The following is a 16,620-nucleotide window of genomic DNA, read 5'->3' on the forward strand; positions in this document are numbered from 1 at the left end:
GCAGCTTCTTCTGGTATAACTGGAAAACCTGCTGATTTTTATGAGTTTCCTGCAGTTTTACAAGTGTGGTCTCAGTGGACAAAGATAAAGGAGTTAAGAAACATCAATGGACTTCCATCTTCTTGGAGAGATCTGCATTCAGCACCTCTTCTCCCTGTCAGATATATTGAGTCTCTGCTCTCACTATGACAACCAACATATTCAATATCCAGAGCGCAGAGAGCTCACAGACACACAATTGTACTCAAACGCAGAGGAGAATGAGAGATGAGAGAGAAAATGGACTAAGGCATGGAGAGCTAAGAGAGTGGAAAAGTGAGTATGTTTACAATCAAAATGAGAGAAAATGCACCAAAGAAAATTAGTTAAAAAAAAAAAAAAGCTGACAAATAAAAAAGAGACAGCTTTAATTTAATACACTTTGACTCATTGCTTCTGTTTTTCCAGATGTTGCTTTCATGCATGAGTTGTATTTTTTTGTGAATAGGTTTTACTTGTTCGTGACTAGTTGTTTTTGTCTTTCAGGTTCAGACAATTAATGTCCAGACAGAGAAATAAAACTGCCAGACTGTAAAACAATTTTTAAAAGTTTGTGAACAAGTTAAAGGTCAGGACACGCCGCACAGCAGCAAGATGAAGCTCTTAAACTGGAGACTGGTCGCTGTCTCACAAAACCTTTATAGGAATGTTTTTTCTATTTGATTTTACAGCAGTGGAAATTAACTAATTGCATTGGCCACTTGCAATGGAATCAAGAGAGCAACACAATTCTGTCTGTATAACTGTCTTTTAAAACGTGTGTGAATAACATATTAGCATACAGTCTCCACTTTCTGCAGTTACAGAGCAACAGGATTCCTTGTAGTAGTGTTTGTGTCGACCTGATGAATGTTTACTCTCTTTTAGTTCTGTTGTTGATCTACACCAACTCCTGAGAGAGCTGCTAATTGCTTCACCAGCTAGTCTCTAACTGCATCTGTCTGCTGTTAAGCAGGTAGTGTACAGTGAGTTTGTCGAAGTTTCCTGATGCAGCTGCATACATCACTGAGAACAGTGAGAGTGAACCAAACAAGCCATGAAACCAAAATTATGCTCTAAAAGAGGTTAAAATACTCCTCAGTGCTTGATACAGTTGATAATCATGACAAGAAATCTCTTTCACATCCCAGAGTCAGCTGACACTTTGTCAATATGAAAATATTGATGAGTGCTGCTTTAAAGTCATATATCAACTGCAATCCGTTGCATCTCATACGGAAACATTTTCAGACTCTTTTTTTTTTAATTAAGTCAACAGCGAACAGGGCCAGTGTAACGAATTTTACAACAAGGGGCCATAGTTTTCTTTGAGAAAATTTTTGCCATGTCTCATCTCGTCACACCAAAAACCACATGAATTTCCTAGTAAACAAACACAACATGCACATTTCCCCCTCCATCCACCTACTGAGCTGCTTCAATTTGATCTTCATTGACAGTAAACTGCACACTGTCTGTCAGACACTAGTGGCTCCGTTAGTCCGTCTATAAACAGATATATTATTATGTGAATCACGCGGTCATATTGTCCCATTTCAGCTGGTTTGTATGAAATCAACCCAGTTTAGGCTTAAAAACCGGACCTTATCAAAAGAAAAACAGAAATGGACCAAACTCTAGCATCAGATAGAAGTTGGTACCAAACTACAGCTTGTCACATAATTTCTTCCCTGAAAAAGCTCAACATTCAGACAAACTGTCATCTTTGTAAATAAAACACAACCATTATTATCATCCTTCACGGTCGAGGGTATATTTATGACTGTAACGGATGATTTTAAACATCAGAGTGTAGCTAATAACAACAATCAAACTGGAAAATCAAAAGCAGGATGATTATTTTCAGAGCAGCAGTCTTTTATAAAGACCTCGAGATTGATTATAGCTGTGTTCATGTCTGAAAATAACATCTGTGACTCATCAGGCATCAAAACAAAATCATAAATCTTGAATGATAGACTTTTTTTTTGAAGAAAGCAACAGGTGGGAGGAATGAAGTCTGCAGAGAAGAATGGGAAGATTTTCTCCAACCTGAGACTTGATTTGGGAGAAAAAGATTGGACTTTGTTGAGAAAACATTTGCCTCCTGAGAAATAACATACAGCCTCTTGTGATTTAGACTTTGTCTCCCACAATGCAGCAATAACACAAACACACACAGGATCCCCTTCTCCTCTTTCTCCTCTCTTTCGATTTCTCCTGCAGCCCAAACCACACAGTTGGAGCGTCTCCAGTGTGCTTTGTGACTTGTGCTATCTGCTATTGATTGTACCTTGACAGCCTGCTCCATCTTAATGCCCTCCACAATGTCAATGGGCTCTTTCACAATGGCGTCCGGATTTTCAGCTGCAACATCTTCAATGTTCACGCCGCCCTGCGAGCTGCCAATCAGCACGGGACCCTGTGGGAAACAGGAAGGGGTGACGGAGTTTAATCGATTGGTTTGATTTCTTGGTTTGAGTTTCAGATTTTTAGATTTTTAGATTTATAGATTTATAGGTTTATAGATAGATAGATAGATAGATTACTTTATTCATCCCCGAAGGGAAATTCGGGTGTCACAGAATAAAATACTGAGGTAGCATAAATAAAAACAACAATAGAAAAAAACACAGAATAGAACAAGGACACTTAAGAAGTTAAAAAAAGAACATCAGTTGGTAGGATGGTTGGCAAGATGATGGTAATAATTAAACTGGTGATATGATGGCAACAATGCTATATTGACTAGACGGTATATAACAATAATAATAATAGTACAGTATATAATATAATATAATATGTAATATTAGATAATAAACAATATAAAAATAAATAAAATGAAAAATATAAATAAAGTAATTTTAAATAAAATAACATGATATATAATATATAATAATAATAATAATAATAATAGTAGTAATAATAATAATAATAATAATAAATAAGGCCGGTAAGGCCGGTATAATAATAATAGTAGTATATTATAATATATAGTAATAGTAATGGCAGCAACAGTATATATAATAATAATAATAATAATAGTAATAATATTAATAACATAGCAAAGTGTCGTGCGTAGATTTAGTGCATAGAATTTTCACATTTTATTTGCAAGATTTTAGAGACAGACTGACGTCTTGTCCATCAAACAAGAACTATTCCACTGGATGCGTAACGGCTGCAGATCCGTCGTCGGAGCCGTTATGCACCCATTATAATCAATGTGTGAGATTCCACCGACTGCAGATCCGCTGCGTAATGAGTCCGACGACGCAGGGCCATCCGACAGCCCTCGCAACACTTGCGCAGAGCTTCTATTTTTGTCGGACGACGGAGCACTGCGCATAAATTCAGCACAGAGCAGATCGTTCGGGACAGGAAGTCTTGCACAGACACAAAATAAAACACCGGTATATTTTCAAAATAAAATACCTCGGGTTCGCTAACGAGGTCGGCCGGCTCGTTAACAAGCCGGCCGACCTCATTAGCGCTCGTTAAGACGGAGTCGCTGGATTTGTCTCCAGTCATTAACGAGGAGATGTTGATTATCTTCCAGTTATATCAATTGATTAGGCGTGAATTCGCGAGATCTCGTGCGTCCTCGGGACTCTGCTGTCCGCAACAGCTCCGACACAGACGGATCCGGTGGGTGTTGACGGACTGCGTAGATACGCAGCCGTTGCGGACAGACCCCTGTCGGAGTCGTTAAGCATCCAGTGCAATCCCGGCGTAAGAAAGAACATTTGTTGACATGAGTCTAACCAGCGAAATGTCTGAACCTAAATTTCAGGGCGTTAATTACCAAAGAATGATTTTGTCGATAAAATAACTATTATGATAAATTAAGATTACAATCCAAATTTCCAGTCAAAGATATTTGATTTACTGTGAAATAAAACACAGAAAAGGAGCAAATCCTTATATAAAAGAACAACAACAAGATTTTTTGGTATTTTGGTTTTAAAAATTCAACAAACTTTGAAACTGGATCAGTATTAAGCGAGAGAGCTGGAGGCAGCATCTGCAAAACAGGCACCAATGAAATCCTTCAGTGCGATTGCGTCCACAAGCGAGTCAGTGGCAAAAACGAACTGTTAATGGTGCACATTTGCCCTTGCAGTTCATTATATGGCAGTTAGCTGTAGTGCTTTTGCTTAATTGGACTAAATAAAAGAAACTGTCCTAATTAGTCACTAAAGATACAAGAACATGACAAATTGGGTCCAGGTTAAAAAATACCAAAGTTTACCTTTAAAAATATATGATTTAAGTTCTTTAATTTTATGATAATTCTCTGTAGGTTCTTCACTTGAAAAACCCTGAATCACCATTAGTAAAGTCTGACAACTTGGGCTTGTTGTCTCTGAGGTTTATGTTCCATTTTCACAGATCCACTTGCACAAAGTTTACATTTTAAATCAGATAAATGCTGCGACCCATTCTGGGCCTTTACCCTCACACTGCTCGCTGAGGCTCACTTATTAAGCAGCAGGTCTTGCTGAAATGTGGATAAAAGTGAAACAAATGTTTTGTCGATGCTGGATTGATTAGTGAACATGGCGGCATCTCTTTGCAAGTCTTTAGGTCTACTGATCTTAAGAGGACGCACTTTAGAACAAACACGATTCATTTAGTGAAAGGTTTTGTTCCAGACTCCCACCTGAGAAGAGTTTCTTTTGTCTTTTTTCTCTGCCGCAGAGGTAAAGATTATCATCATTATCTATGACATGTATAATGTACGATAATGACCTTATCATGCATGTATGTCTGTGTTAACTTCTCCAAAATAAAGTTAACAGGGAAACTTAACCACACACAGACATCAGAGGCCCTTATTAAGTATATTTATCATTCCACTCGGACACTTCCTAAACTGTTCTATTGGTGTCGTTTCCAATTGTCTGACCAGGTAATCCTTCTAAAAACTTGTCACATCCTTTTTGTCAGTATGATTCTGCACAACCTCAATCTTCTCTCAGATTTAAGAGCTACTATTGGCACTAAAGTGTTTTTGAATTGCTCTTCAAAGTTCAGACTGTCATGCCTCTTAATTTGAAGAATTTTAATTCCCCCACTCAGGTGCTACTTTAAGCCTGAGGATGTTTTGTGAATAGAGTCCCTACATTTACAGACTTGATGTGAGAGGTGGGCTTCACTGAGGCACCCGAGAAATCCAGTGGTCAGGTGAAAATGTGGTAAGAATCTTAACATGTAAGCTATGTCCAGTGGAAGGATTTTTACTTTATTTTTTATTTAAACACTATTCTACCGGGCAATGTAAAAAGAAGATGCAGGTTTCTGCAATGTCAACTAGTTCAACGACCAATAAAGTATTTCCCATTATATCCAGCTGAGTGAAAACACTTTGGCAGGACTGTGACCTCAGCAGTCTTGGTTAATTTAAATTTAACATGCATAAAACAATAACACAAGACTGTAGTTTGTGCGTGACAATGACCATCATCATTATCTTTAGTACTGTGCTGCCATCTAGTGGTGTAACAAAACGTGTACAGGATGATGTTTTTCTAAACATTATCATCGTTATTATTCTGTCTTCTGCATATTTTTTCCCATCATCAGAGCTGTTTGATAAAGAAACACAATTCAAAAGAGGCCTTCAGCTTCACCAACAACGACCACCTTCATCAAGCTACTGAACTACACAAGATATACAACAGTATTAGATTTATACTATATACAGCGACTCTCCAGTTTTGACTTACAGTTGATAATCATTTTTATTGTATGCCATAAGGCCCTTTTTGCTTTAATTAAAGTTCCATTATTAACTATAGTTGTATTTTACACTTTCAAACCAACTTATAGAGGTGGAGTTACATTCAGGTCATTAATAACACAATTTTGCCATATCTTATTACTGTATATGACACTACGTTTGTGCAAATGCTGTTTATGTTCTTTATTCATACATACAGAAGACACATCGCATTGCGCAGAAAGTAAGCAGTGCTGCTTTGCTAGTTATTTATGACTAAAAAAGGAGAAGATCACTTTTGTCAACTTCCTGTTTGTTTTCACTCTCAACATCCCCACCACCATCAGAAACATGTAAGAAACAGCACACAGTGTTACCTCAGGATGCAGAGGAAGACCCATCAGTATGTAGATGTATGTGTGTGTGTGTGTGTATATGAGGGGCATTTTATGCCAGCGAACTATACTAAAACGCCTGCATCTGCATAAAGACTGATAAATAGGCATGCATACAGGCACCCGTATTGTGAGTACACCAGATAATGAAGAGGTGAAGGGTGACAAGTCTCATGCCATGTGCGAACGTAGCGGACGCCTATGCGCACGCTCGTCTCAATGTACAAATAATTATTTACTTTATGATGACGAATTTTGAATTTAACAGCTGATTCACTTCACAATTCAAGCAGTCCATGTATTACCAATGAGACCATTTAGGCTATTTCAGTCTACACATGCACACGTTAAGGTGTCTGAAGCGTTGGCTTTAGGACAATAACACACACGCGTTAACTATTGTACGTCTGTACGTCTATAACAGTATATCAGGGACTGTACCATTGCTCAGGCAGAAAGTTTTTCCGGCAAAAATCTGAGGCTTAATTAGGCTGTTTTGAGGGAAATGCCTGACACACGATACAAAGGGAAGTGAAAGTCAGCAAAATGCAGCATAAACAAAATGTTTTACCTTATTAGTTACTACAAATGTTTTTAAAACATAACGGGACTGTGCATAGGTGCCGAATTGGATTAAACAGTGTAGATACATGGTCCGATGGAATCATATTGTGAAGAGACTGCGTCTTCCACATGGCTACTTAATATTCATTGGATGGGTCCACATGGCTACTTGGTGGTGACAGCAATTATGGTGTCTGCAGGCAGCATAAACCTACCTAATAGCAAGTTAAGTACACACCTGGGCATTGTTTGTACACTGCGGCTGATGCGTAATGAACTGTATGTCCACGCGCATAAAATTACTCACGAAGCTGGGAACTGGCTGTGAGCGTCGCACTTTACTACACGCAGTGTAGTGAAGTTTAATTGCACTTATATGCTATAACGTTAGCTGTGACGTTGACTTCATCGCTGTGTGTGTCTGCGTGGTGCGGACATGCACACTATGCTTATTTTGTCCACACAGTCAACATCAGCTTCTGTCACAAATCGAAGACATGTTGACAGTCTTGCAGACACACACACATACACATCTGACTTGACAACTAACGTTACAATATAGCCTATAAGTGCAATTAAACTTCACTACACTGCACTACCTCTTCCTCAGTTTCGCGCCTGAGCAATGGCACAGTCCTTGATATACTGTTAGGTGTATAGTGTGTTGTATTGTATTATTGTCACTAATGTACTTAAGCCAACGCTCATACGCCTTAACGTGTGCACGTGTAGACTTTAAAGTAGCCTAAACTATCTCATCGGTCTCTCTTGGTAATACATGGACTGCTTGAATTGTGAAGCGAAGCAGCCGTTAAACCCAAAATTTGTCATCATAAAGTCAGTATTATTATTTGTACATTGAGACTAGCGCGTGCACAGGCTTCCGCTCCGATTTCCACAAACACTACACAGCGTGTGCCTGTACCCTCATGTAGAATTGTACTTAACAGTCACGCTGGTCTTCATGTCACGTATTTGAGGCGTAGTTCACCCGTCATTAGAGGTGGGGGGAAAAATCGATACAGCATAGTATCGCGATATTTTGCGTGGCGATATAATATCGATTCATGGCCGCCAAGTATCGATACTTTTTTGTCATAATTAATGGAAAAAATGAAGTGAATTCTTTGGTACTTAAAATGAAATCATTGCTTTTTTGATCCACTAGATGGTGCTGTTGAGTATTATTCTGGTGAGGTCAGTAGAGGTGATGGTCAGCGTGACAGAAGAAGTTGGTACAACAAAGATGGCGGCACCGGAGATAATAAATAAGGAGAGCCCCGTCCGTGTTAATGTCAAGCGTGTGGATTTATTTTGGATTTTTTTTTAACAAGGAAGGGACGAATGAGATAGAAATGACACATGGAGTTTGCAAGGAGTGCCGCATGAAAATAAAATACTCGGGGAATACAACGGACTTGCGGGCGCATCTAACTCGGCACCATCCTGAGATCGCATTAACTGATGACGCCAAAGCTAACGCTACATCAGCGCTACCGAGAAACCAGCCGACAAAACTGCCTCTCAATTCAGAACGCGCAAAGGAAATAACAAAATCCATTGCTTGCTTCATGTGCAAAGAATTGAGGCCATACAACATTGTGGAAACGATGGTTTTAGCTACATGGTAAAGACACTGGAACCAGGTATGTGACTCCGTCGCAACGTTATTTCACGGACACAGCCGTATCAAAGCTATACACAGCAGTAAAGCTTGAAGTTGAGGAAAGTTTGGGAACAGCAGATATACTTGCGATAACTTTTGTTGCGTGGACGTCGCGGGCAGTAGATTCATATGTGACTATAACGGCTCACTGTGTGACAGATGACTGGAAGCGTCTGTCTCACATTCTTTAGACTCGAGCAGAACATGAAAGCACTGCATGTTTGATATCAGTTCAGTTCAGTTTGACTGAATACTTTGTTGGTCAGTCTGTGGGTTTGACTCTCATTGTGGAGAAATAAAAAGACTGTCTTATTTGACAAAACAATTATTGATTTAATTTAATTTTGTGGACACAAAATGCAGTTAAATAAGTAATTTTAAACAGTAAAATCGCAATATGTTGTATCGCAATACTCACCATATCGTGAAATGCTTAAAATCGCAATAATATCTTATCGTGACTCAAGTATCGTGATAAAATCGTATCGTGGGGCCTCTGGTGATTCCCACCTCTACCCGTCATGCACCCGTCATGTAGGCGTATGCGCAACAATGCGCTGTACACACGTTTTAGTATAGTTCGCGAGCGTAAAATGCCCCTCATAGTGTGTGTGTGTGTGTGTGTGTGTGTCTGTCTGTCTGTGTGTGTGTGTCCCTCACCTGGTAGGACCTCTCCATGGTGATGGCGAAGTAGTACTCTCTGCGTGGGTATCTGCGTTCGCAGATGAACACCTGGTTGCAGATGCGACCCGCCTCCCCGGTCTGCTTGGTGTACAGCTTCCGACCAATCATCTGGGATGAAATGTCACGAGCCTCCTCTGGCCTGAATAGGAAGAGGAGGGAGAAAATAATAAGCAATATTAAAAAAATAATAATAATACAGCCATCTGAGTAACTTTTGCAGAGGCTTTATGTATCAGTGTAACTAGAGGAGTGCGGTTTCTGAATCGTCTCAGTCTTTGTTTTTTGTTCCTTACATGCAGCCTAAAGATAATTTTCACCCCCTTCTACATGTTCTTGCAGCCTCTCTGCAGCTTGTTCCTGCCATACTGGTGACATTTGGCAAGTAGGTGGCATTTCAGAATTTTCAGCAGTCAGCTGTGCCAATTAAAATGAAAGCAACCCTCTAAGACGCCTGTAGCACCTCGGCTATTCAAAAGTAAAGTAATTACTTTATTTCTGCTTATGTTGAAAAACAGATGTTTTAAATTTCTCTATGGGAATCTCAGGAAAAATGTGTTTTTTTATAAAAAAAACCAAAAGCAAAGCTCAGGTTCCTGGTGTTTTGTCTTGTTTTCCCCATAAAAAGGGCTTTGTTTTTGAGCACAGAGGGTATCAGATGATGTGCAGACATTAAGCTCTCTGAGACAAATTAAAGAAGGCACGCTACACATCCAGGCACAGCTATGTGCTTTTATACCGAACTGTTTTTAAATAGTAGGGTTTTTTTGTACTAATTTTTGATTGGTTTTCACAGGTATGTATCAATATAATAGAAGGAGAATATCTTCTGAAAAAATAACCTTTGAATTTTTGCCTTGCCTCCCACTTTGTCTCTCTATCCCCAAGTGCCATTGAACGCTCCCATTCCACTGTGTTAGGCTTCGGAGACCAAAAAGAGGCAAGTTTGGAGTAAAGGAAGGAGACATCACTCATAGGAGCTACACATATCCACTTAACTACAGGATGCTCTTTCAACTCTGGGCCCCAAGTCACATTATGTGTTTTAAGAGCTGACCTAAGTCTAAAGTAAAATAATAATGAGTGCCTGGGAATACCATAACACAAAACTAATTCATTGAAAGTAAGTAGAGAATCTTTTCCATTTAAATCTTCAAGGACCAATATACCCTTTCCTGCCCATACACTTTAAAAGAAAGGTTTATTAGAATCTGGGACTGCCCGGATTGTCGAGAGAATCTTCCTCCTCACTGGATGCAGACATCAATTTGAGTGAGATGAAAGAAGTGATTTCCTCTCTCCCCAACAATAAGGCAGCAGGACCAGATGGCTATTGTATCGAATTTTTCAAGGCAAATTCAGCCATAAACATTCCCCGCTCATATTTCAAATACTGAATCACTCATTGGTGATCTATGGGTTGCCTCCCATTCTATATAAGGCCAATATTTCACTTATACCCACACCTTGCCGTGATCCTGACCTGGTCTCTTTATATTGTCCATCCATCTCCCTGCTACCTATCGAAACCAAAATTCTTGGGAAAGTCTTAGCCAATAGATTAAAGGAGCACATTTGTTCTTTTATCCATCCTGACCAAACAGGGTTCATGCCAGGTAGACATATGTAGTTTAATCTGCGCTGCTTGTTCCATATTTTGTATCCAGAACATACTGAAGAGACATTAATAATCTCTTTAGATGCACAGCGTGCCTTTGATCAAGTGGAATATGTAGTTTACACTTAAAAAATTTGGTTTTGGACCCTTCTTTATTAAGTGGATTGAGCTCATCTATTCACATCCAACTGCCTCTATCATAACCAACCAAAATATCTCATGCCCTTTTGCAATCAGTCGTGGAACCCGTCAGGGCTGTCCCCTCTCCCCTTTCCTGTTCTCAATTATTATTGAACCGCTGGCAGTCAGTATTAGACAAAGTAGTCTAATTTCTCCTGTCAACATTTATGGACAAGAGCACCATATTTCACTGTACGCAGATGACATTCTTTATTCATTTCTCATCCTCAAGCTTCAATACCTCATCTTTTGACTTTAATTAGCAGACTCTCCAGATTTTCTGTTAATTGGGACAAAAGTGAGTTAATGCCAATTTCTAACAAAGTTGATATGACGTATATACAGTCTACTCTTTTCAATAAAGCTTTCAAAGACTTTTCGTATCTTGGTATAACTGTGACTAAAGACCCTGAGGACCTTTTACAGAAGAATTGGCATAATAAAATTGAGCAACTTAAACAAAGTATACATTTTTGGAAGACTCTTTCTATTTCTCTTGTAGGTAAGATTAATGCAATTAAGATGATTGCACTGCCACATTTCCTGCATCTCTTCAATGTTAAATTGCCCAGTATTACTTTAAACAATTAGATTCAAATATTGTACCTTATATCTGGAACTACAAAGCTGTCAGGATCTGCAAAAAACATCTATGTAAATCGAAAAAATGTGGGAGGCTTTGCCTGACCAAATTTTAAAATGTATTACTGGGCGGCTCATCTGTCTATACTTGCTTGGTGGAGGAAAGGCACCCCGTCCTCTTCATATTCCTGCCGCGCCTGGCTATGCATAGAATGATTGATTTGTAACAAGACCTCCTTGCAAGCATTGCTCAACAGCCCCACCAAAGTTAGGAAGTCACATTATAGTAACAGCTTTGTAATCAATGGCACTATGCGCACATGGGAGCAGATAAAAGTTCACATCAAGGCCCGAAGTTTATATACTGATGCTCCAATTTGTAAAAATCATGCTTTCATACCTGGCCTAAATGATATTGCTTTCTCTATTTGGAAACAGAAAGGTATCAATAAAGACGATTTGTATATTGGGGGAAATTTTGCCTCATTTAAACAGCTTCAAGCCAAATATAGAATATCTACCTCAAGTTTTTTCAGATATTTGCAGATTAGAGACTTTGTTAGAAAAAATATACCAAACTTTGAAGTTCTGAATAAACATGATACTCTTTAGGCAGTTAGCAGATTTGACCCGGGCTCCCGGGGGACGATCTCCGTTTTTTATCGAATGCTTCATCATGGAGTTATGATGAATACGGAGGTGTATAAACAGGCATGGGCACATGAGTTGAATATGGAATTAAATTATGAAATTTGGAAAGAATGTCTACGTAACATGAAAAAGTGTTCAGTTAAGACCAGACACAACCTAATACAGTTTAAAACGCTCCACAGACATTATTCGCAGGAAAAGCGACACAAATGTTATCCTGATATTTCACCAGAATGTAACCGATGTAAATCGACGATAGCTACTCTAGCACATTCATTTCTGGACATGTAGTAAACTTCATTCATATTGGAAGTGTATTTTTCAGACAGCACCCTGGTGGCCATCCTGGGGGCCACAAGTGTCCTTTCTTCGGTCAATAAATTTGAAAGAAGAGCTATTCAGTTTGGGATGGTGATTGCAAAAAAGCTGATTTTACGTGTGTGGAAGATGGACTCTGTGCCTACATATAATTTGTGGCTGAGAGAATTGTCAAACACTTTACATCTGGAGAGACTCTATAACGAAGGTAGAGGGGACAAGTTTGATAAAACATGGGACCCAGTATTGAATTATCTTAAAAATGTGATCTTGTAGACTGGCTATTGTATAAAACCTCACAGTGCAAATGAGTATATGATTTTGTATATGTCAAATTATTTATTTTTTTGTGCTACTTTTAGAGGTTTTTGTTTATAGTATCCATCTTAACTATGACCATGGAATAATGTTGTAATCCAAGTTGTGCTGTGTTCTTTGTAAAGTGTTCTTTTTGTTTTGTTTTGTTTTATTTTGTCTCTTGAAATTTTTTTTTTTTTTTAAATGACCGGTGATAAAATTTAAACTGAGGAAGTGCCCAGAGGTTCAAATCAGAACACCTAAATATTTGACCTCCTTAGTTACACTTATAGAAAAAGGCAAGACTAACTGACTCCTATCCTTATTTAACAGCACCAAGGCAGATTTTGTGAGATTTTTTTTTTTTTTTTTTAAATAGTAGGGTTTAAGCAAAAATACATGTGTTGGAGAAGTACAGAGCATGTGACTCGAATCATGAGACTTGGATTTCCAAATGTTTTGATATAGTTTGGCTGTTAACACAGTCCTCATTTACTTCAGTTCAACAAGAAACTTCTCCATTTTTGGATTCTTTGTTCATTCGACAAAAGCTAGATCACTTACGAGTAGACGATCCTCACTCCTCCCTTTAGTCCGCCCTCGAATGTTCCCTTTCCTCTGCCACCAGCCAGCACCTGAGCTTTCACCACCAGGTCCTTTGTACCTGACACACACAATACACACACATCAGTACATGAGTATAACACTGTTACATTAACTGTGATAGTGACAAAACAAGAAGGACTATGATAGGGATGACTCTGATGATGACTTCTGCACACTCAACATCAAATGATTTATATAATTTTAAATTGAACATTTTACGTTACATTGGGATTAAGGAAATAGTGATTGATTTTACAATCATTTTCCTTTTTATTTTTTATTTTTACATTGACACAAGGCAAATCCCCAAAAGCCCACAGCCAAATTTAGAATTTTGTCTTCAGGGTGAGACAAGTTCCTACTTCATTTAACCAGCTAAGTTTAGTCCTCATAATAGTTTAAACAGGTAGAAATTATGATTATTTATTAAAGAAACAGAGGCTGCGTTCCCATTAAATCAGGCAATGGGGGGCTTGTGGAGCTGTGGAGGAGAGTTGTTTGTGTGACTAGATGCTATAAGTCGTCTCTAATTGTGTCTATTTGCAGTTTGGTGCTGAACGGGTAAAGTACAGAGCCTTTAAAGTGCTTTTTCCCCAAAAAGCAATACCGTGAGAGGAAACCGAACAGTAAACTTTTGGGTCAGACAGATAAACAATGAGCTGAATCTCTTCTTGTTCTTCTGTACAGCCAAGAAGAGTTAATGGTGCAGCCTTTTACTATCTTCCAATTATGTAAGTTAAGTGTCAACTGATACCACTGAAACAGGAAGAGGCTATGTTTAGACTAGAATGTGTATCTGTCGCCATATTCAACAGCTATTTAAAACCCCCTTACACAAAGGTCATGAGATGTTAGAAAAGGCACAGTCTGGGTTTGTTAATAAGAATGAGAGCTGGGTGTCGAACCTCGATACTCTTGTGTCAGTGACTGAAATGTATTCGTAAAAGCCAATCAAGCACAAGAAGTTAGAAACAATGTTAGATCAGATTTGTCATCTTCTTTATTTCTTCTTTGACCTGATAGTTTAAAATGACAACAATAACAGTGTTCACAAATTGTTTATGTAAAGGTCTGCTGCTTGTGAGACTGACACATAAATATAGGATGCTTTGAGTTCAGCAAAGACAACACATTCTCGATCAACCTCTTCTTGTTTTAAACATCTGAAGAGATAACTGTTCGATACTGATGTTATCTGATTTTTTGGCACTCTCTCCGGGCTCAGTGCAGCTTACCGATCTGCTTGGCCACAGAGTAAGCCTCCTCAGAGGAGCTGGCCACCATGCCAGCTGGCACAGAGATGCCCGCCTCCTTCAGCAGCCCGATGCTCATGTACTCATGTAGGGAGAGGTTCCTCTGCTGCTGCTGCTGCAGCTGGGACACCTGGCCTCCCAACAGACCTGAAGAGCCACCAAGAACCTGGACAAACAGGAGAGAAATGTTTTGTCACTTGCAAATTAACCTCCTGAGGTAAAACTGACAGACTGTCCTGATTTCTTAGAAAATAAATATATTTTTTTGTCTTTCTTCCTAGCCTCATGACTGATTCTCTTTATTATGTACAAGAGATTTTAAACTATAATCCTGGAAAGTTTTCATTTGATTTGCAGTTTTATACAACAGCAAACACCTGTTGAGCAGACACTAAAAATACACAGAGGAGATTAACTGGTCTATCTGGATTAGCCTACATGCTGATTGCATTGCTGTCGGTCATTGAAACAGGCAATTTAAATCCTATGCAGGAATGGCCGACTTCCACCAACAATAAAAACTAGATGTACTTTATAGAGAAGTAACTATTAAATGTAAATCCACTGAATAGGTATTGTTAGCTGAGAAAATGCTGACTAGAAAATGGCATAAAAAACATTTGATTTTATGATAATCTTAAGCATCATAATTAATATATGTATGTATGTATGTATGTATGTGTATATATAAAAATCAAAAATGACAAAAAAAAACAGGATAAAATCTGGAAAATCTTTATCAGAATTCAGACATCTGTCTGTCACAGTCAGAGGGAGGCAGTACAGTATCTATAAAACTAACAACAGCTCAAGAACAGAGAGAAAAATGTGGAAATTCTTGACACTGAGTGAACACACATAAAAAAAAACTTATCTAGAGCCAAAACAAAACTATCCTGAGTTGCTTTCCCATAACAGAGGAGAAGTGTTTGCAGTCAGCAGGAAAGCACGAGCAATAGAGGAAATTTAGTTAAGGATATGAAACCAAGAGTGTGTTTTAGTGTTTCTCAACTAAACCTGAGCTGGAGAAAAATGTCATAATCCGGGAAAATCATTAATGTTGGTGTGAAGTGACATGGTTATGATTTATATAATGCCTCTTGTATTTACAGACTCGGTGTTTACACAACAGATAATGATCTGCTGCACCCACTTTCACTGTAGTCAAAATTGAGCAAAAATAACCAGAAAGGGGGCAAGTATTCTAACATGGTGTCGGATTCAAAAAGAACGTTTAGGTTCCTATTTTTAGCTCAAACACACAGCTGTTTGAACTCTTTTCAGTGTAGCTGCTCAGTCGTCTTTTGAAGACTTAATTAGATAAAAGGCAGATGGGAGAGAAAACCATTTAAATACTAATCACTGATACCAAGAAAAGGTGAATCCAGACCTATATTTCCATCTACATCATTGGATGCTTGTAACAATTCATGTTTACTGTAATTATGATTATATATATATATATATATATATATATATATATATATATATATATATATATATATATATATATAGCTATTGACTTTGTTTTTTCATTTCTTGTTTGTCTTTTATCTTCTGGCTTCTATCACAAACAAGAAAATATGTGTCTGGAAATACAGCCATCAACAGGATGAGAACACCATATTGTAACAATACAATTACTTAAAAATAGGTGTAATGATACAGCAAACTGTATCAATATATATTGATTCAACGAGTAATGATTCAATATCACAATGCCAAGTGAAAATATCAATACATAAGTCATGTATCAAATAGATTTACTTTAATTTAAATGTTGCTCTTAAGCATATTTGTTGAATCATATATTAGTTGTTTTCTGTGCTATAAATGTAACTGATTTGGTTAAATTGGCAAATGCTTTCATCAAATATTGATCACATTATTGAAGGAAATCAAAAAGGTATCATGGCAGTCTTTGTGATATCACCAAGTATCATGTTGTCCAAAAGATCAATATAATATTGTATTGTGATTTAACTTGTTTTCTACTTAAAGAAGAAAATAAAAGGAAAAAAACTGAACAAATTAACAAAAATATAAATGCAAAAAATAATCCTAATAAC

At 38.0% G+C, this 16,620-nt stretch overlaps 1 protein-coding gene across 1 annotated transcript in view; it reads right to left on the reverse strand.

Annotated features, from left to right (window-relative positions):
• The window catches only part of sucla2 (succinate-CoA ligase ADP-forming subunit beta), a 28,161-nt gene that overhangs the window by 10,444 nt on the left and 1,097 nt on the right, over window positions 1-16,620 (reverse strand). The window contains exons 2-5 of the mRNA XM_059342737.1: window positions 14,534-14,717; window positions 13,257-13,356; window positions 9,026-9,188; window positions 2,312-2,440 (exon numbers count right to left, since the gene is read on the reverse strand). Coding sequence (XP_059198720.1) covers window positions 2,312-2,440; window positions 9,026-9,188; window positions 13,257-13,356; window positions 14,534-14,717 — 576 coding nt within the window. The remainder of the gene's footprint in view (window positions 1-2,311; window positions 2,441-9,025; window positions 9,189-13,256; window positions 13,357-14,533; window positions 14,718-16,620) is intronic.

The sequence above is a fragment of the Centropristis striata genome, chromosome 10 (genome assembly GCF_030273125.1).
Source record: "Centropristis striata isolate RG_2023a ecotype Rhode Island chromosome 10, C.striata_1.0, whole genome shotgun sequence".
Taxonomy (NCBI): domain Eukaryota; kingdom Metazoa; phylum Chordata; class Actinopteri; order Perciformes; family Serranidae; genus Centropristis; species Centropristis striata.